General features: G+C 42.8%; 1 protein-coding gene across 6 annotated transcripts in view; it reads left to right on the top strand.

Moving 5' to 3' along the window:
• LOC121878688 (G protein-activated inward rectifier potassium channel 3-like) overlaps positions 1–20,997 on the top strand; it is an 87,969-nt gene extending 66,972 nt beyond the window's left edge. For 5 of the 6 annotated variants that reach the window (XM_042385035.1, XM_042385036.1, XM_042385038.1 and 2 more), the window contains 7 exons: positions 656–792; positions 966–1,128; positions 1,923–2,322; positions 2,962–3,162; positions 5,634–5,693; positions 14,377–14,567; positions 19,323–20,997. In XM_042385035.1, the coding sequence (XP_042240969.1) occupies positions 656–792; positions 966–1,128; positions 1,923–2,322; positions 2,962–3,162; positions 5,634–5,693; positions 14,377–14,564 (1,149 nt within the window). In that variant the 3' untranslated portion in view covers positions 14,565–14,567; positions 19,323–20,997. The remainder of the gene's footprint in view (positions 1–655; positions 793–965; positions 1,129–1,922; positions 2,323–2,961; positions 3,163–5,633; positions 5,694–14,376; positions 14,568–19,322) is intronic. The other variant, XM_042385034.1, reaches the window with a different exon arrangement.
• Positions 20,998–22,600: the final 1,603 nt, after the last annotated feature.

The raw sequence follows: 22,600 nt of genomic DNA, 5'->3' as shown, positions 1-22,600 counted from the left end.
CAAACTATTATTTAACCATTAAACATTATCCTCAAACTATTATTTAACCATTAAACATTATCCTCAAACTATTATTTAACCATTAAACATTATCCTCAAACACTTCGGACAGGTAAACACATCACAAAGTAAACATTGTCCTCTTAATAATTAGTAATTCTCAATATTTTATTCTGTGGTGTAAACATAAATAATAATTTCTTGTCGATTACAAACATTAAAATGATTACGTTTGGGTTTTTTTTCAGATATCTAAAAAATAAGGATTGTTTGTCTTTTGTTATTTAGATTAAAAAACAGAATCGTTAATCTTTTGTTATTCAGATATAAAAAAAGAATCGCTCGGCTATTGTTATTGAGATTTAAAGAAAAAAGATTCGTTTGTCTTTTGTTATGAAGATTAAAAACAGAATCATTAGTCTTTTGTTATTCAGATATAAAGATAAGAATCGCTCGGCTATTGTTACTGAGATTTAAAGAAAAAAGATTCGTTTGTCTTTTGTTATTAAGATTAAAAACAGAATCATTTGTATTTTGTTATTCAGATAAAAAAATAAGAATCTTTCGCCTTTTGTTTTTCAAATATCTAGAATAAAAAAAAGTATCATCCGTCTTTTGTTTCTACATCTGACGTAGGTTGTGTTGTTATTTACAGTGGCGGTGGACGCTGTTGGTGTTCGCTATGTCATTCATCAGCTCGTGGCTTATGTTCGCTGTGGTGTGGTGGCTCATCGCCTATGTCCACGGTGACTTCGACGAGCAGAACCTTCCCGGCAAACAGACCGATTCCCAGTAAGTATAAAGGGAACGTGGTGTTATAGTGTGTGTGGGAAGGAAGGGGGGGGGTCAGTTATAGTGTGTGAGAGGCAAGTTACAGTCCCGGTAAATATGAGAAGCGAGTTATGGGTGAAATTAACTTAAGATTCCTCTACCCAGGTGTAATCAGGTGGCTCTTCCTCCCCCAGGTGGACGCCGTGTGTGTTCAATATCTTCGGCTTCACGTCCTGTTTCCTCTTCAGCGTGGAGACTCAGCACACCATCGGCTACGGCTCCAGACACACCACCGAGAAGTGTCCCGAGGCCATATTTGTCATGTGCATCCAGAGCATCACAGGTGTTATGATACAGGTGTGTGTTGTTGAGTCACAGGTGTGTATTTTTGAGTCACAGGTGTGTTGTTGAGTCACAGGTGTTGTTGAGTCACAGGTGTGTATTTTTGAGTCACAGGTGTGTTTTTGAGTCACATGAGAGTGTATTGTTGAGTCACAGGTGTGTTTGAGTCATAAGTGTGTTGTTAAGTCAAATATGTGTTCCATAGTGTGTTATTTAGTCACAGGTGTTCCTTCATCACAGGTGTCTCTATATCACAGGTGTTTCAGTAAGACTTTAGTTCTTGCATAAATGTTAAACACCTCCTCCTCCCTATTATTCCCTTATCTCTCTCTCTCTCTCTCTCTCTCTCTCTCTCTCTCAAATTACTTGTTGTTTTCTGTATAATATTTCTCACTCAGTTAGCTACGGGGATCCTTCACATCTCTCGGGGTTAAATAAAAGTTAAGAATGGTTCACTTTGAGGATATGTAGGACTCGGGTAACTAACACATGACTGGGAACCCTGTGGTGAAACCTGTTGAAATATTCACCTGACATAACCACACGTAAATGAGGCAACTCTGTGTTTTGGTGGTGGTGTCAAGGTGTGATGCTCATGGTAATTACTGTGTGTGTGTGTGTGTGTGTGTGTGTGTGTGTGGTAGTTGATGAGCACTTTCTGGAATTGTCTGTCATACTATTGTCATATTTATTACCTCCTCTCTCTCTCTCTCTCTCTCTCTCTCTCTCTCTCTCTCTCTCTCTCCACCCCACCTCAACACCCACCACGTCTCACTCACTCACTCTCTCTCTCTCTCTTCCCCACACAGGCATTTATGGTCGGCATCGTCTTCGCCAAATTATCACGACCCAAAAAACGGACACAGACGTTGATGTTCTCCAGGAATGCGTGTCTATGTGTCCGTGACGGTGAAATGTGTCTCCTCTTCCGTGTAGGAGACATGAGGAAATCCCACATTATCGAAGCACACGTGAGGGCCCAACTTATCCGGAAGAGAGTAACGAGAGAGGGGGAAATCTTACCATTCTTCCAATACGAGCTCGATGTGGGTTACGATATCGGTGAAGATCGGATTTTCTTCATCTGGCCCATGACCATCGTGCACAAGATCAACGAGAACTCACCTCTCTATGACCTGTCCGCCCACGACCTGCTCAGAGAGAAGTTTGAGATCGTCGTCATACTCGAGGGTGTTATTGAGTCGACAGGTTAGTTTACAGTATGTGCTACTTGTTGTTGCTGTGCTTGAACCTCTTATGGTGTTACTTGAGGTGTCGGTGGAACGTTTGAATCTATAAATTAGTGTTAGGAGAACGTTTTAACACATAAATCAGTGAAATTAGAACGTTTGAACCTACAAATCAGTGTTGTTGGAACGTTTGAACCCCGAATTTGTGGTATTAGAACGTTTGAACCCATAAATTAATATTATTTGAACGTTTGAACCCATAAATCAGTGTAGTTAGAACGTTTGTACCCATAAATCAGTGTAGTTAGAACGCTTGAACCTATAAATTATTGTAATTAGAACGTTTGAACCCATAATTCAGTGTAATTAGAACGTTTGAACCCATAAATCATTGTAGTTAGAAAGTTTGAACCCATAAATCAGTGTAGTTAGAACGTTTGAACCCATAAATCGGTGTAGTTAGAACGTTTGAACCCAAAATCAGTGTAGTTAGAACGTTTGAACCCATAAATCAGTGTAGTTAGGAACGCATCAAAACTCCCATCAACATCTGTCCTGTATGTAGATCATAAGTCATCATAACCATCTCAGGAAACACCTCACTCACCACCTTTTTTTCCTTTCTCTTTTTTTCTTCCTTCGTCGACGACTCCTACAGGTATGACCACCCAAGCTAGATCGTCCTATCTACCCAATGAGATCCTATGGGGGTACCGCTTCGAGCCCCTAGTGACGTTTAGCAAGGATATGGGGGAGTATGCCGTGGATTATTCTCTTTTCAACAACACCTATCAAGTTAACACGCCTCTGTACTCCGCTAGAGAGCTCGACAGACTCAACAGCCAAGAGTCTACACCAGGTAAGCTTTACATACAAGTGGGATCGTGTGTTTGTTGAGTAGTCTGTTGTGTCTTTGTGATTAACTCTTTTTTTTTTTTTGGATGGGCTGGAGGTGTTGTGGTGAAGATGATGATTGTATGTGTTTGTGTGGTGAAGGTGGATGTGGATTTGTTGTGGTTCCTTTTACATGACAACAATCCTCTTCCCTCCCTCCCTCCCTCTCTCCTCTTCCTTGGCTCTTCTTTCATCCTCTTCCTTTATCTTTCCGAAACTCCCTTCCACTCTCCCTCCCTCCCTCCCTCCCTCCCAAATTTTTCCGGGTATATAAACTTTGACCTTTGTCCATATCAACCTGACTGCGCCATTTCCCAACCCTCCCTCACCTCCATCCCTTCCTGTCCATACCTGGCTCACCTACCTCTCTCTCTCTCTCTGTCCCTTCACCGTCATTCTATTCCTCCTTCCTTCCCTCCATTCCACCTTCATTCCCTCCCTCCCTCCCTCCCTCCACACTGGCCAGAGGATCATTAAATATTCATAGGGCCGTTGACCTGGAGGGAGGGTATCGAATTGTCCTAATGTAACCCAGGTGATGACCCCAGTTATAACTGTTAAGCTGACTGGTGGTAGTGACTGAAGGTAACTGACTGGTGCTACTGATTGAAGGTAACTGACTGATGCTATCGACTGAAGGTAGCTGACTGGTGGTAGTGACTGTAGGTAACTGCTAACTGGAAGTACGATGATTTAATCCCTTGAGTACAATGACTTGACCCCTTGAGTACGATAACGTTGTATTCAAAGGGTTAAATCTTCGTACTCAAGGAACTAAATTATCGTACTCAAGGGATTAATTCATCGTATTCAAAGGATCAAAGCGATGTCGTACTCAAAAAGGTTAAAACCATCATTGTACTCAACACGTTAAACCATAGTACTCAAGGGATTATCCTCGTACTCTAAAGACCAACCCATTACCATAACTTATTTCATTAAGAGGTATTATTAACACCATATAATTACGTGTCTAAAAATAAACTATATATTCTTGTGTGATGTTTTTTTTTTTGCGTGCGCACTCAAGCACTTTAGCGTCTCGTTAATTATTATTTATATACACCTGGACAATGATTTACCTGGTGCAAGGAAGACAATTATTGTAGTTATTCTGTTATTATTGTTGGTTTTAACTTGGGTTATTGATATGTGTGTGTGTGTGTGTGTGTGTGTGTGTGTGTGTGTGTGTGTGTGTGTAATGTCCTAGCCCTCTTCCTCCTCCTCCTCCTTCCTCCCTTTCCCTCCTCCTCCTCCTTCCTGCCAGGCTCTGTCCCTCAGCACCTCCTTCGAGTGTCAAACTGTCTGTCAACTTTCCCTCATGACACCTACCTCTCACTGGGGGGGGAAGAAGGGGAGAGAAGAAAGGAGACAGGGAAGGAAGAGGAGGGAGAAGGAAGGAAGGAAGGAAGAGAAAAGGTGGATCTCAGGCTGGTGTACAGTGTGTGTGTGTGTGTACATTTTTTTTAGGAGGATCTTCGCTTGGCCACTTGTCAACACCTGCCTACACCTGTCATTACTGTCACACCTGCCACGCCCTCCTGAAGGTGTTGATGTGGCGGGTGATGCTATGGTGTGGTGGTGATGTTTTGGTGTGGTGGTGGCAGTGGTGATAGTTCTGACACCTTCCCTCCCAATTACCTACGTCGTGCCACCTCCAAGTACCTTTAAAACTCTCCCCCCTCCCTGAGACCAGGTACACACATGACGATTCACCTCCACTTACCTGGAGACCCTCTGCTACCACCTGTCTTACCTGGTGGGGTGGCTATGACCTGGTGGGTGACATGATGACCTGGTGGGTGACATGACCTGGTGGGTGACATGACCTGGTGGATGACATGATCTAATGGATGACATGATCTGGTGGATGACATGACCTGACAACTAAATTTATGTATGTATATGTCTTCTACCTCTCTGTCCTATGTATGTATGTATGTATGTACACGTGGCACCTACTACCTCTCTGTCCAGATAAAAAAATGCATGGTAATTAGCTCCTTCCTTACTTATGTACTGTATATCTAAGTAGTAATTCCCTTCACCATAAGTAATATATCAAACTTCACATCTCTTATTATAGCTGTGGAAACTTTAGCCACGTATAATTCTTGGCACATTCTTTCCTTATTATCTATAATTGTGGTATTTATCTTTACTTTATTCACTATAGTGTATTTCTTCATAATGTAGTAGATATTGTTGTATTCATTATCTGGTTGATGTATTAGTGCATGACAGGTGTATTCTTCATCACCTGTACCTGTTGCTAATTATGGATTTGTTATTGTTTTCTGCATGACAGCACACTCTTGTTATCCATGACTTAATGTATCTTCTGTTCTCTCTCTCTCTCTCTCTCTCTCTCTCTCTCTCTCTCTCTCTCTCTCTCTCTCTCTCTCTCTCTCTGTGGCGGTGCCCCCCCCCCCCCAGAGCGTGAGCAGGAAGAGCCACAGCCTCCGTCGTCCCTTCAGCAGGAGATCATGTTACCAGGTACTCCTCCTCCTGATCCTCCACCACCACCACCACCACCACCTACCTCACCACCACCCACCATCACCACCCTCCTCCCAGACCTCAAGCATCCGTACGTGATTTGTTTGGATTTTCTCTCAACTCCGGCTATTTGAGACCACATCGTTGTCTTAGAGAACTATATTAGAAACCATGATTGTTATTTGAGTTTCTATTAAGTAGTTGTGTTTATACCTTAGCTTGATGTGTTCTTAAATAGCTGGATGGAGAATTGTTTTGCATGCTACTACTACTACTACTACTACTACTTTTTTTTTTTTTTTTTTTTTTTTTTTTTTTTTTTTAAACGTGGCCTCCAGCCTCCCCCAATAGCCACACCTTCGCCACCATTTATTTACCTTAATATTAAATATCCTAATACATAAGCAACTATCCTATCTGTGTTAAATTAGTTGAGCCGCAGATCGATGCGGCATTCGGTGACTGTAGCCTCATAGTCGATATCTGCAGCAGTTGACGGAGTAGGGGCAGAAGCTCTCGTTCCCCTGAGGCAGAGCAAAGCCGACCGAAGGAGAGAGAAGGACAGTCGACATCTCATCCAGGCTGTGACACAACTTCTGGGCTGCTGCTTCTGTTCGGAGATCAGCTCCGCGAGTCTGGCGTAGAAACATCTTGCGCTTGGGCCCATCCCACCAGAGGTTGTGAACACTAGCGGAGTGAAGCTGCCTTGATCGACATTTTGAATTCTCTCCCCATATGCCCTTCTCTTGTCGTTCTCGTTCCTCCTATGTGCAGCATCGAGAGCTAGGTTACGGTGACAAACGGCCATGGGATCAAAAATCCTGATGTCGAAGAAGGCTCGCTGTCCCGGCGTCCAGAATCCTCGAGCACTGACGTCCACACGGGCTTCGTTAGATGTGTTTGAAGTCCTGTGTTGGAGGATCTCGCCATCCAGTGGAAGGAGGGTCGGTTCTACCATGACGTCCCGGCAGGTTTCCTTCAACATATTTGCTGTGAGATCCCTTACCTCGTCATGCCTCATGCATATGAAGCCCCCTTCTTGCAAACCATGGCGTGATCGCCATCATAGGAATAGCCACACACGCATTGGGAGGGCAAACCATCTACTGGTAACCATTACCTTGAAACATTAGCATCCTGGAGTTACCCATTTTGTTACCAAGAGCCATTTATAACATATCCCGGTAACGTAGTTAACCAGTTCGACGCCCACCTCCTGCGCTATAGCTACTTTTTTGTCAAAATACTACTACTACTACTACTACTACTACTACTACTACTACTAAAGTCTTGTACATTAGCCTTGATAAGTCATAGTTGTTGTCTTATAGACTCTAGAGGCTTTACTTGCCCTTCTTGAAGTTGTTTGTCTGTGTGTTTGTATTATTGATAGTGATTAGTTTTGTGGTATTATAGTGTTTGTTTGTGTTTGTTTGTGTGATTTGGGTGGAGTTTTGTGTGTTTTTGTGATTTTTTAATGTGTGTGTGTGTGTGTGTGTGTGTGTGTGTGTGTGCGCGCGCGCGCTTTTTAACCCATCAGTATGTTTATATATGACAAACTATATGTATCTTGTGTATTTGAAAAAAAAAAAAGGTCACCAAATTTGACCCTACCAATATTGATGTGACCTCTGACCTGACCTACCATAATTTTGTAACACGACCCTGACTATACAACACACTACCACCCCCCACAGCCCCCCCCTCACCCCCAAAAAATATCTATACGGTTTGGTCGGTAAATTTCAGAATGAACACTATGACTCCTGTTGTCTCAGTAGGGTTATTATAATTCTTCGTCTGTTGTGTCATATTGTCTCATATAAGATCTTTTATCATTGTTAGGAAGGACATAATAATAAGTCCTTAGAGTTATTTATAAACACACTAAGAGAATTAATAAAGTTACCCCGAAAAAATTATTACCGTGGTGGGCCGTGGAAGCCAACCCTAAGTCCTGAAGATGGCGCTGTAGTTAACTGGCCATAGGTACAAGACCCCCTCTGTGACGTCATCAATGTGGTGGAACCCTTCTATGACGTCATCAATGTGGTAGAAACCCTCAATGACGTCACTAGTATGAGGAGAACCAAACCCATGACGTCACCAGGAGGGGAAAATACCAAACCATGACGTCACTAGTATGGAGTCTTCAGCGGTCTCGTAGGTCAGTATATCGGGAGAGAGAAGATGAATGGAGGTCAATATTACATCATGGTTCGTTCTGTGACGTCACTGTTGGCGAGGAAAGTTTGATGACGTGTTGCAGTTTCGTCGGTGGGGGGGTACCGTGACGTAACAGGTGGGGGAGGTGTGGTCCCAGGTAGCGAGTTATATATGAGGGGACAGTTGGGTGTTGTCTTCACCTCTCTGGTCCTGGGTGTGTTGGTGGGGGGTGTGTGTTGTGGTATGAGGGTGTGTTGGTGGTGGTGTTTGGTAGGTGTTGGTGAGACGTGTTGGTGGTGGACGTGTGTGGACGTGTGTGGGTGTGTGGTGTGTTGGTGGTGGACGTGTGGGTGTGCTGGTGGGGGACGTGTTGTGGGTGTTTTGGTAGGGGGGGTGTGTTGGTGGGGGACGTGTGGGTGTGTTGTGGTGTGAGGGTGTGTTGGTGAATGTGTGGGTGTGTTGGTGGGAGAGTGAGTGTGTTGATGGGAGAGTGGGTGTGTTGGTGAATGTGTGGGTGTGTGATGTGTACACGTATATAGGGGATTTACGAAGGTCATGTATGTTCTTGCATGTAGGTGTACGAGTATGTGGGTGGGTGTGGGTGGGTGTGGGTCTTCCATCACAGGTAAACAGCATTAATGAAACACCCGGTTGGACACTTACCTGGGTTGAGACACACACACACACACACCAGAGAAGAGTCATTCACCCCACACAACACAAGGTACCACGCAACACAGTCTCCCTCCCACGTGTGTTGGGTTGAGGGAGACAGTCTTGGCACCTGTCAACCACACCTGTCGTGCCTTAGAGGAGTGAGGAGGAAAGCTCATTAGGTACTCACGCGCACCTGTACACACTTGTGAGTGGTTGTGGGTACTTGAGAGCTCCTTGTGGCTATCCTCCTCCTCCTCCTCGGTGGCCATAGCAATGTTGTTTTGTGTATTTCTTATTTCTAACATTTACGAAAATCTCCCAATTTATTTCCCCTCTTGACATTTCTCTTTTTTCTTGCACCGGGTTTGTTTATTTTTATCCTTGACGCCATTTTTATCCTTTTTTTGTTCTCCTCTCGATGCTCTTTTGTTTTTATTACTTATCATCTGTTTTTCTCTCTTGCCGATCGATGACATCAATTAACTCCCTGACGTCACGCAGCTTCATGACGTCATTCAGTTCTATGACGCCCTGGGTTTTTTTCCTCTGGGGTCACGCTTCCAATTTATGACGTAACTTCCCTATGTCTGACGTCACACTTCTCACCTCTGATATTTCTTTAATTTCCTCCTTCCCTTCCTCGATACACTCTTTCTCCTACCTCCACCACCTCACTATTCTCTCCTCTTTCTATTGCCTCCTCACCCCTTACTCGCCCACGCCTCCTCCTCCTCCTCTTCCTGTCCCACGTCTTTCCCTACCCTTTCGTCTATTTTTCCTTCTATTTTCCTTACCCCCTTCCATAGAAACAAGGGAGATAGACAGATAGACAGATAAATAGATAGATAGATTTGGTAAACATGATAACTGGAACACGAAAAAAAAAATACTCCACGAAAAATATTCATGATATTATTCCTCATTACTATCTAATATATATATATATATATATATATATATATATATATATATATATATATATATATATATATATATATATATATATATATATATATATATATATATATATATATATATATAGGTAGGTCCCCCGTGCCCTGAAGGTTTACCAGAGAGGTCTTATTTCAGTAGGAACTTGATTCGTTTTCTGACTGGTAAACCTTTCCCTGTAAACACAATCACTTGAATAGATACATACCCGGTGCATACATCGATAAAGTCTTGTAGTGTGTGGGATGTAAAGCAATAAACGGACGGGTTCAATATTCAGTAGTTCCCCTGTATATTTTGATGCGTTAAGGCTCCGTTTTCTTTTCTTACGCTAACTGGGTAACTGTCCCCTAGTTAATTTCTTTGTTTCGATGAGTTTAAAGGTTCTGTCGTTATACATGTATACATTAATTCAGCATGTATTAAGACGATACAGGTTGTACATTGTACAAAAACTGTGCAGGTCTACAAGATATGTGCCTAGACAGGGCAGGTAAACACACAACGTACCTACAGGAGATAGTGTAGGTACTGTATAAGCAATAGTAAACAGGAAAGCAAGTCGATCAAGGAAACCCAACAGTCATATCATATGTTTATTCCCATCGAATGCTCAACAAACATCGGACGTTAGACACTTAATATAAACACTGAACATCATCCTAACGCCACATCATCCTCGTGTGTCTCTCAGACTTCCCATCATCCTAGTATATAATCTCAGGCATCGGATCATGTGTCTCAAACGCCCCATCATCCCGGAGGTGAGACAGAGAGAGAGGCTGGTTGGCTGTCTTTGAATAATTCACTCTCCGTGCGCTTAAAATTCATTCCAGTTAAAGGGAAGAAGGCGAGGAGCAGCAGTGAAGCCTCGTGACTAGAAATAGCATGACTGGCTGGCTGACTCGCTGGGTTCAAGTCACTTATCTACTTCTGCGCCGATCGAGACACTCCACCGCCTCCTTCCTTGGTTGAGCGTTATAGCCCTGGCTGTCACTCTCAACGAGCCACACCACCATGATGAAATTTACACGTGTGTGTGTGTGTGTGTGTGTGTGTGTGTGTGTGTGTGTGTGTGTAATCCCAACGGCCTACTCCCCCTCAGCTAGTGTGCTGTACACAACCTCACTATCACAAATACCTTGTTTAGGCAGGCCGACAAATTCAAGGGTTCTGGGCAACACCCACGATCCAAACACTGGCATCTCATTGACTACATTATTGTCAGAGAAAGAGATCGCCGAGATAACCTCATTACCCAAGCCATGCATGGCTCAGACCACTGCGACACTGATCATCGGCTCGTCAGAGCCAAGCTCTCACCTCACGTCGCCCCAAAACGGCGAAGACAGCACACTAAGAATCTAGAGGGTCCAGCGGTAGCACATGATTTCAAAGAGCAGCTCGAACATGGCCTGATTAACAACCCAGCAACAAACAACCCAACTCCCAGTGCCGAATGGGGTAATCTCGACATAGTCATGACAAAATCTGCAGAGACACCCTCGGCCATATCGAAAGAATACACCAGGACTGGTTTGATGAAAATAACCCGGAAATCAATGTACTGTACTCGTCGATGATAAACGTGCTGCTTTAACTGACTGGCAGAACAACCCTCAGTCTCAAACCAAAGCTGACACCTTCTGCAAGAAGAAAGCGTCCCAGTGCGAACTTTCCCAATCTATAGAACGACTTGTTTAAAAATAAAGCATGTGAAATGCAAAAACTTGCAGATCAACACAAGATGGGCGATTTTTTTCAATTCCATTAAAATATTTTATGGGCCAATCACTCATGGCACAGCCCCCCTCCACTCCTCCGATGGTAACTCCCTAATTTAAGACGAAGAAGGCATCCTTCAGCGCTAGAAAGAGCACTGCCATTCAGTGCTCAATCAGAACATCAATGTGGATGTCCTGACTACCCAGCAGGTCTCTCAGCATCCAGACCTGACCCACCTCAGCTATCCTCCATCCCTGGATGAGGTAGCTACTGCCATCAAACAGGTGAAAAATAACAAAGCCTCAGGGCCTGATGGAATCCCAGCCGAGGTGTATAAAGCAGGAGGATCTCTGCTTCCCATCCGTCTCGAGATGTATAAAGCAGGAGGATCTCTGCTTACCATCCGTCTACACTCTCTCCTGGAGAATATATGGGAATAGGAGGAAATCCCCCATACTCTTAATGATGCCTCTATTGTCAATATTTATAAGAACAAGGAAGACTGGTCAGGCTGTGGCAACTTCCACGGGATCTTGCTGCTGTCCGTAACTGGCAAGATTTTTGCCAGAGTCCTCCTAAACAGACTTCTTCCTGAGACGGAAAACTTCCTCCCAGAATCTCAAAGTGGCTTTAGACCATCACGTGGCACCATTGACATGATCGTTGCTGCCCGCCAGATACAGGAAAAGTGCAGAGAATAGCATCGTGACCTGTACATGGCCTTCATCGACCTAACCAAGGGCTTCGACTCGGTCAACAGGGAAGTCCTCTGGCGGACCCTCAGCCGTTTTAGCTGCCCACCAAAATTCATCACCATTGTGAGGCTCCACAATGGCATGAACGGCAATGTCCTGCACAATGGCACCCAGTCTGAGATCTTCCCCATCCAAACGGGGGTAAAAAAGGATGTTTACTGGCACTAACTCTCTTTTTCAGTTTTCTTGGCTGCCTTCCTTACTTAGGCCAGTGCCAATTTAGCCTGCGGGGTGGACATCGAGTACCGGATGAAGGGTCTTTTTAAGGTGACTCCAGGCAGGAACAAAGGTGTTGGCAGCTTCCATTACTGAACCTCAATATGAAGGCGACCTCACCCTTGTCACTCACACTGAACGCGATCTACAGGAGATCCTGAACACCTACAGAGATGCGTATGCACACTTCGGCCTTGAGGTGAATGTACATAAGACTCAGATTCTCTTTCAGCCCGCCCCTGGTTCAACCACACCTCCACCATCTATCCAGCTTAACGGTACTACCCTCTCTAACGTTACCCACTTCCAGTATCTCGGCTCCCACCTGTCCACCACCGCAGACATCGATGAAGAGATTCAACATCGGATCACATGTGTATCTCAAGCCTTTGGCAGACTCCGTATCCGTGTCCTCAGCTGTATGGAGCTGAAATTATCTACAAAGTTGCACGTATATCGAGCAGTGGTCCTCCCCACCCTGCTATATGGCAGCGAGACATGGGTCACATACAGGAGGCACCTTAAGGCACTTGAAAACTTTCACCAACGTAGTCTACGTTCCATCCTCCGAGTTCGCTGGGAAGACAAGAGAACAAATGTCAGTATTCTCGCTAACAGCAACTGTAGGAGCATCGAGACTACCATTATCCATGAACAACTATGTTGGACTGGCCATGTTACCCGCATGGACGACAGTAGACTGCCAAAGCAACTACTTTACGCTCACCTAACGATTGGTAAACGTAAAGCTGGTGGGCAACTGAAAAGGTATAAGGATAGTCTTAAAACAAACCTGAAAAAGTGTCAAATCGATCCCCTCACCTGGGAGACGATAACTTCACACCTTAACGCTTGGAGAAGCATCACTGAGGCAGACAAGTGTCAGCTCCGGAAAGACGCTGCCGCCGCCCCTCCCGCACTAGACGTAGCTCTCCACACATGCAACATCTGTGGACGGCCCTGCCGGTCCCGTATCGGCCTTTCGAGTCACCTCAGAGTGACAACAAAGTAGCAGTAGTAGTGTGGGGGGTTGGGGTGGTTTTTTTCCTAACTGTTGATGAGATATTTTACATTACGGGATTACAAAGTCGATTACTGAATGAATTTTAAATGTGGTTGGCTTACGCCCGGATTTTTTTTTTTTTTTTTAGTTTCGTTTTCAAGGTTGTTACATATTGCGAAATGATTATACGAATTATATTTTCAGGGTTATATAGCATATTGATGGATCAGATAACACATAAATGAATGTAATTATAGAGAGACTTTAAAGATACTGTACCGTGTTGTGAGTAGATAAAGACGAAGTGAGGAGTTTGTCATTGTACACTTAGCGGATGTTTACAGATCTAGAGGGGAGAAGAAGGGAGGGGGAGGGTGATGGGAAGAATAAAATAAATATGGGAGACGAGGTATGGGATGTTTAAAGGGGAGATACAGTAATTCCTTGATATCAAACTGTGGGGAGAAGAGAGAAGAAGAGAAATATTGAAAGGGGATAGATAACTTAGGAATATGGTTACTATTGGGTAGATAACGTAACTACAAGCACATAAATATACTTAAAGCTGAGCCACTTCGACCTTGGCCAGCCGTATGTGGTATAGAATAAAGCCTTTGGGGGGACAACGGGTAATATTTTTATCCTTGTCCAGCTCACCACTACAAACTCACTGCGCTTCTCAATTCTCATCTGTTTTCGGTTATTTTGAAATATATTCCCTCATTCTCTCTCATTATGGTGTAGACGTGTGTTATTAAGGCACATTAATTTTTTTTTTGTTAATATTTTATAAGACTTCAATTTACTCCATGACCTGGTTGTTGGGGGGATCGAACCAACATACTGGCAATCACGATCAGAGCACCCGGAGTACAGTGTCAGGTAGTGAGCGTAATGTGCGACTGTCACGCGAATGGTAGCGACTTACGACTTCATGACATGTCTTGCCTGAGTTATGCTTCATCTGCTGTCATTACCTGAACCTTAATTCTTGGACAGCCAGAATGTAGATATTCATATTTACTAGAATTTAATGTACAATAATAGAAAGTGAATGCGGTCGAGTGCAGTACTGGCCTTGCTACCTCCTTGCTTCAGTATACAGTGTACTATATCCACACTGCCCTCTAACTTTTCTTATTTTATACTCTCATTTGACCAATTTATCAAGAAATGTTTAACTCATTTGACCATGTTTTGTTTACAGTTACGCCTCTGACACCGGTGACTCCCATGTCTCCCCTAACGCCCATGACCCCTACCTCAGCGTCGGGCATGGGCATGGGCGGGGGGTCATGCGCCTTGGACCTACATGCCTGTCCCCACGCCGCCTGTGACCCTGCTCAGGACGCCCCCGCTTCCCAGCCTCTGTTACAGGAGCATGATGATGTCTAGCAGGTGAGACGGAGGAGGAGGAGGAATGTGGAGAAAGAGGAAGAAGAAAGAGTAAAAGGAGATAAAGGAGGAGGAGTTGGGAGAGAGGAATGATGGTTGGAGAATCATGCTGAAGAGAAGAGAAGAGAGGTAGAGACGAAGACTGTGTGAGGAGTTATCAGTATGTAAACAAACGCATGTGAAGTTGTGACACAGGTAGAGGTGTGACACAGAGGTGTGACACAGGTGAAGGTGTGAACAGGTGGTGGTATGACACAGGTGAAGATGTGACACAGGTGGAGGTATGACAAAGGTGGAGGTATGACAACAGGTGAAGGTGGAGGTATGACAGGTGAAGGTGTGACATAGGAGGAGGTGTGACAAATGAGCCACATTACTTCACACACATACACACACACACACACACACACACACACACACACACACACCACTGAGGAAACTGCATACACGTAACATTATAATCAACTTTCGTAAGGTAGAGGAAGGTTTGGTATTGTGTTGCCAACTGAGTATTACGATGCCCGTCTTCCCATCCCAGTTGTGTCTACAGTGAATGCATTCTTGGTCTCAACAGATTGTGTATCCAAGACCGCGCCTTGGATATAGGTGCAACTTGGAGTACACCAACAACTCGGAACTTCATCCCACTACTTGTATAAAACACTGTGGGCAACCCGACTCTCATACCCCCCTCCCTCAATACATCAATACCTGTCCTAGTACCTCCTCCTCCTCCTCCTCCTCCTCCTCCTCCTCCTCCTCCTACAGGTATCCAGCCATCACCCTCACGTCATCCATGCCTGACCACATAAACCTCCCTGTCGAGATACCACCACCACCACTTCCATCATCATCATCATTATCACCATTATCATCAGTATCTTTATTATTGTCATTACTATCCTCATCATCATCACCATCCTTATCATCACCATCCTCATCATCATCATCACCATCACGGTCATCATTATTATCATCCTTATTATCATCATCATCGTCATCATCATCATCATCATCATCACCATTAAGGAACTGCCACGCTTTGCCATAAACAGATGCACTTGTTCAGGGAGTATACACATTATATCCTCCCTCCCTTCACTACATGTAACTTGCTAACACAACCAATGGCCTCTCAGGTACTTACGTCCCTTATAAATCAAAAGAAAACGAGCATGAACTACACATGCTTCCCTGATGGGCGATGTAATATATATACAGTATACATATACCCTCCTACACCTCGCCTTACACAGGATGTAAGGGGGTGTCTAATAAACTAGCAAAATCTGAACCTGAATTTCACACTTGTTGAAGGCTGGTGACACATCCCCCTCTCTAACACTCCACGTAACACTCACCTCTCTAGAGAAGAAAAGAATGATCTATGAACCCTGATGATGGAGGGGAGAGAGAGAGATCTGATAACAACAGTATAAAGACAGAAGGAAAGTTAAGAGATATATAAATTGAAAGCGTCAGTCCATTGAAGATACAGAACTATGACTATACTTGTATGTGTGTGTGTGGCTATATATCAAGTTCCCAGTCTTGATATTATTTGTGTAACATTCGTAGAGAAATATTGTACTCACCTGAAACGTACTAATGCAGAAAATACATAAAAGATACAGGTTAACTAATGACGGGTAGTTAGAGGTACAGTATCGGGTTGGTCTCTGTTATTACCTGTAATATTTTAACCTCCTCAGATGTAATAAATTTTAGGAGTAAATTTTATGTTCGTGTCCCCTCGTGTTGGGAGTGGTCAGTGATCTATGAATGGGAGATGAGGTGAGGGTGTTGTGAGGTGTGGGCAAGGAAGGTGGACAAGCCGCCTATCAAATCACACATCTCTGTCTCCCCTACACACGTCACTACCTCCCTTACACACGTCACTATCATCTTAACACACGTCACTATCATCCTAACACATCACTATCATCCCTATACACGTCACTGCCTCGCCTACACACGTCACTATCTCACCCACTCCCGTTACAGTCCCACTAGCCGAGGGTGTTGGCAAGACGTCCTCCACACGACAGCTAATGAACGAACACTCTTAACTCATTTCAGTTTTTATGTACAGTCGCAATAGATGGAGTTATTAATTAAGGTAGACGCTCTTTGAGGAGCTTGACAGTGTAGTTGAGTGGTGAGGGAGGGTGGGTTGGTGTGAGGACCGTCGCCCATATTATTAAAAGAATCCGTATCACCGCTTCGTATCCCTCCCCCCAACTTAACTTATAAACAAAGATGACAAACACTTGCCAGGTGGTTTATTTAGTTCAATACAAACACTATGATAAAATCGCTTATAAATTAATCATAAATTATAAATTACTGTACGTATATTGACTACCATGATTTCAGCACTTAAAATATATTCTTGTGGTTATATATTTATTTGTGAATTTGTTGACTTTTTTTTTTTAAGATATCTTATAAGTGTGTGGTCTTCCTCGCCTTATTGTGGTGGATAGGGGCTGGACTGGGCTGAACAGATAGTGGATGAGGACTGAACATGTAGTGAATGAGGGCTGGACAGATAGTGAATGACGAATAGTTTGTTAGATGGAGGCTTCACATTAACGGAAAACACTATATAATGGACTTTCCTCTCCATATAGTCCGTCAACAATATCGGTTTCACTGTAATTACATAGATACTGTAAATCGTAATTAATAAAAGAAACACGGTGTTTGGAGGTTAATGGAATAAGACGCCATAAGAGGATGGAGAGAACGTGGGAGAATTATTTAAGTAGTTCTTCTGCGCCGTACAGTATACAGCACTAAAACCCATTGACCTTATTACTAGAGTTAAGTTCCTTTCTTAACTTCAACACAGTAGTAGTTTATTTATTTATTTGTTATTTATTGTCGTAGATTTATTTTTAACTTTTTGCGTCAACTTTTCGAGGGTCTTTTCCCATTTACCTTCTCCTATTTCCGTTGGTAAGTCAAGATCTGTACTCGATAATGAGGTTAATTAAATAAAATAAAATATCAAGCAAAGTAAAATAACCTAATTTAGTTATATAGTTGTTTCGTATCACATTTTTTTTATTCCTGAAATGTACATTTATTTTCATGATGTTAATAGAAGTAGGTAGTAGACAGGGAGGTACTACCGCCTGGGAAGATATTGGAAGCATTATGTGTTGTCTAATGGTAGACTCTGCTGCCATATGGCATCACGAAAATTGTGACCAAGTCCTAGGTACATGATCTGACTTTCTGCCTCATTTACACACAATTGCAGGGTCTCAATTGTTTCTCTTACTTTGACAACACAACATATGTATCGTTTCTCTTTTTTTTTTTAATTTTTCCATTTCTGTATATATTTTTTGTTCTTTTTTTCGCCTCCCCAGGCCCCGATGTGGGTCAGTGACCTGTGCCTTGGGTGGGCTAATCCTCGTAAAAAAAAATCCTCAATTCTGTAGATCTGATATGTTTGTTTTCATTGGGAGCGTCTGGCTGGTGGAATGACACGTGTTGGTTCTATAAATGTGTGTGTGTGTGAGTGTGTTTGACAGGACTCCTCCAGGAAAATGTGTGAATCACTGGGTTAGTTTGAGGTTATAACATTGCTCAAAACAGCATTGGGGCATCAGTCGATTTCATGAAGTCAGTTTCTTGTATGTAATTCTCAGTAATTTAGTCTCTTAGTGGGATGCGCATCACATTAGATTTTGTAGTGCCTTTTCTGCCTCCTTATACGAGTTACCTATGATGGCCGATAGGTTATAAATAATAGATGTAAATAATAGATCTTTATCCTGAAATATTATTCCTCAGTGTTCGTAAATACAGCCATCAAAGGGGTGACTTTTACCTCAACACTCCTGACATGGTTTGAAATCTGGGTGACAGGTACCTGGGATATTTAACTCCATAATTCGTTAGTCTTCAGCCTTTATTGTAAATTTTGCTTCTAATTATTCATGTTTTTAAGGTAATGACAGTAACGGGGTTATTGTCATCAGCCAGTATAGTTTTGGGGATTTTCTGGTTACGGACGTCTTTGATTTACTGCACTCGTTATGAGTCACCTGGGGCAAACTCAGTCTTAAAATGGGATATCAAGATTAATCGTCCAATTATAGGTGTGAATATTATTTATGCATCTAACGAGGATTAGCGTCATTCATAATGCACATCAGTTAAATATTATCTGTTGATGAGTAGCTATTGTGGTGATGTTATAAGGTTATGAGTACTGTATATTGTATTTAACTGCGGTGTACAGCTGTTTTGCCCCGTCACCCGTTCGCCTCCTACCCGTTCGCCCCTTGCCATTTTTTGACTTCACATTCAGCCTAATCAGTGGTGACAGTCATTATTATGACTAAGCCGTACTTAACTAAACGTCAGTACTGGCAAGGAGCCCTTATCTGGCGAACTCTAACCTAACCTAACTGTCTATGGGGCAAGCTGGTTATAGAGCAACACAACTTGATACCGTTTGCAACATTTAAATTTATCGCAATACTGGACACAAGATTTTGAATTTATATATATATATATATATATATATATATATATATATATATATATATATATATATATATATAAAACGTAACAGAACACTTGACTACTGCAGATAAACAATTTACTACCGTATTTTAAACATTGTCATTAACCTTGGAGGGTCTTTATTAATATTTTTCCATGTATATAGTATATGAACTTGTGTTTATTTCTTAGTCTACTTTTAAACAGAAAAATAATTATGAGTTTATCTTGCAGATGGCCCCGGGCACCCAAGGGTGTCCGTGTCCGTGCCTTACTGGGGTGGAGATGACACTGCGGGTACGCGGGTGTCGTGCTGGACGGACCTGTCAGTGTGAGGGCAGCCGGCGCCCCTCCTCGTGTCACCCCCTTCCCCAGACAACTGCAGAAACATCTACGTGTCATCCTAAGCCCGATTCCTTCTTGGCTATGGCGGCTTCGTCATACTCTGGACTGCAACGTCTGCCTCTACCTGCCCCGTACTCCCGCCCAGTACACACTGTCTCAGGCCCTGTTCTGCCCAGCTCACACCTCCTGGATCATCTAAATTGTAAAGGAATAGGTGGTCATCATGTGAGCATTGCCCCTACACCACAGCCATCAACCCGAAACACACTGGATATTCCCCAGACTTCGCTCACACTGTCTTCCAGGTCATTGATGGCTGGAGACCACGCAGGTACTCGGGGGGCCATTCAAAAGGATATGTCTTCTCACTCCTGGAGTCGTAAGGGCAAGCCCTGGTCCCTGCCGCGAGTGCCCAAAAGACCTGGCCGTTTCTCCAGCAGACGTAACCGTTCCACAAATGCCTCCACCAACTCAGCTATGGCTGCTCCGCCATTTCGTCACTCAGCTCGCACCTCCAATAGTCACCCAGATTTCAGAGAGTTTCGCTTCTGACCCCCATAGCCTTGGGCCATATCGGTCCCACCCACTCATGCTCACCCATCACGCTCACCCCATCCACACTAAACCCCCACCTACACACCCGCTCTTGAAAGGCGGTTGTCACTCTGATTCTGATGTGTCTTATACATTCATGGTTGTGATGGCCATTCTGGTCCCTTGCCCTCCCTCCAAGTGGAAGTACTCCTGCTGCTACCCCAGGTGTTCTCTGATAAACATCTCTCATGCATCTGGAAGCTAAATGCTCAACTAAGTGTTATGTTTATTGATTAGCAAAACAGTGTGTTCCTCAGAAGCATAGACGTATCATATGAGATGCTATAGGTACACTTGATGGTGTTGTGTGTTCAGTAAGTGACCAGCGCTGATGGTTCTGTAATCTTGGAAATAGTGATAACAAACGCTACCACGATATAGCAAGTGAGAAGAAAAGCTCAATAAGTGTACATCACAATCAAGATAAAAGCAGTTTGGAAAGATAATCTGATGAAGATAACGGAAGAGACAGGTGAAACAACATTGTTGTCTGTTAGCTGGAAATAGTTGAGAAAAATACCTGTGAAGTGGTTGTTATATTAGGTATTAAGTAGATGGTGCTATTTATTCTATTTATTTATTTATTTATTTATTAATTTAGAAGATACCTGTACAGTATTTCACTGTAGTAATAAGTAAGTCGGAGTATTTTATGGGTGACTCGGTACTAAGTTCGCCTGTGCTGCTTGTGATATAGGAAGATCACTTGTACCAGGTGGTTCAGCTCCCTCATACCCTGTGAGACCTCGTACTGAAACACACACGTGGCCCTTGTTTGGGAAGGACAATTTTCACAGGAACCTGGATAATCACCCACACTATATGTATATACCTTTCACATTCTTCTGGACTATGAAAGAGATTTTTATACCATTGAAATTTGTCTTAAAGTTTAATATCAGGACTTTGTTGTAATTTCAACTAACCGGAAAAAATGTAGATACTGGTTAATTAAAGGGTGATCATACTAGTCCCACTTAAAATTTGCCTTGCTGTTTTTACAGACCAGTATACAGTGACTATTGTCAACCCGTCCCTGTATGTATCAGTAAATTAGTAATATCCACGATTTTCCCCAAATTCAGTATGTCGACAGTCGTAGTCTCAGTGCACTTTTACTAACACATTTCGGTACTCAACTCACCTCTCTTGCCTACTCACGTCCTCCGTAGCACCTCACACATTCCATCTGTTTGACCCAACACAAGCTGTCTTATTTGATTTCTTCACAGGCTCGTCTGCCAGTCCTGCCCCCCTCCCCTCCCCTTTGTACTTCAGCATCTCTCTCTCTCTCTCACTCCAGTAAAAAAAAGGTGCTACATCTTTATCTCAGTGTCTATATCTATCTTTCATTCTTTATCTTAGTTATCTCTTTCTCTTCCTTCTCTTTCTCTGTCCCCTCTCCTTTCCCGAGTAACTACAGTACTACCTAACTCCAAAAGATACTTGTTTCTCATTAGAAGTAGCTGTAGTGCTACCTGTCTCACCTGTCCAGTATCTGTAGTGCCACCTCTCCCTCATAGTATAGTGCCACAGAACACTCCCTCATAGTATAGTGCCACTGAACACACTCCTTCATAGTATAGTGCCACTGAACACACTCCCTCATAGTATAGTGCCACTGAACACTCTCCCTCATAGTATAGTGCCACAGAACACTCCCTCATAGTATAGTGCCACTGAACACACTCCTTCATAGTATAGTGCCACTGAACACACTCCCTCATAGTATAGTGCCACTGAACACTCTCCACTAGACCCTGTATGCATCTATCCATCGCCCTGTGTAAGTTTCATAAAGTCACTCCCAATACCATTAATTAAACAAACATGCAAAGTAAATTAATTATCGACACACCCCATAAATAATGTTGTTTTTTTCTCTCTCTCTCTCTGTGTGATGATCTTACCTACATTATCCATCTCTCATTTTGGCATCTACAGAAGTTATGAGGGAAGGAAGAACTTGGTATCAAAATGAGAGTTGGGTATTGATAAGGAAGAGTATCACAGGTGTATGTAAACAAGGCCTATTTTATTTTTTTCCTCATTAATAAATAAAATAGAGTAAATTTAGAGTAATTATGATTGAAATAGACACATACACACATAGAAATATATCAGGACTCCTCCCGCGTGTGCTCTAACTTACAAACATTTTTTTTTTTGGTATCTCAGGAGATTTTTATGGGTTAACTTGCTTTTTAAAACAAATTTCTCTATATAAACAGCATTATATATCTGCTTTTAAAATAGCTAATCTATAGTATAATGAAATATAGATAACTATGTCTTAATCACAGCCTTTTACTGCACTTGCTTCCATGTAGAGAAAGAGGTTGCTGATGACGACAATAGCCCCAAGGTAAATATGATCTAATATTTCCAGTTCGTGTTAAAAAAAAAATAAGTAATATATTGGTATTTAAAGGAAGTTATAATAATGAACTTGATTTAAACATTAGTTCACTCCTTAATAATACTCATATGTAAAAAAAAAATAATAATTCAAACATATCTAATAAGTTTTATGTACATCCACCAAAAGAAGTCCTGTCAGTTCTCTCTCCCAT

The sequence above is a fragment of the Homarus americanus genome, unplaced genomic scaffold (assembly GCF_018991925.1).
Source record: "Homarus americanus isolate GMGI-L3 unplaced genomic scaffold, GMGI_Hamer_2.0 scaffold23518, whole genome shotgun sequence".
NCBI classification, from domain to species: Eukaryota; Metazoa; Arthropoda; class Malacostraca; order Decapoda; family Nephropidae; genus Homarus; species Homarus americanus.
The sequence above is the reverse complement of the archived record's forward strand: the minus strand, read 5'-3'. Positions and strand labels throughout refer to the sequence as shown.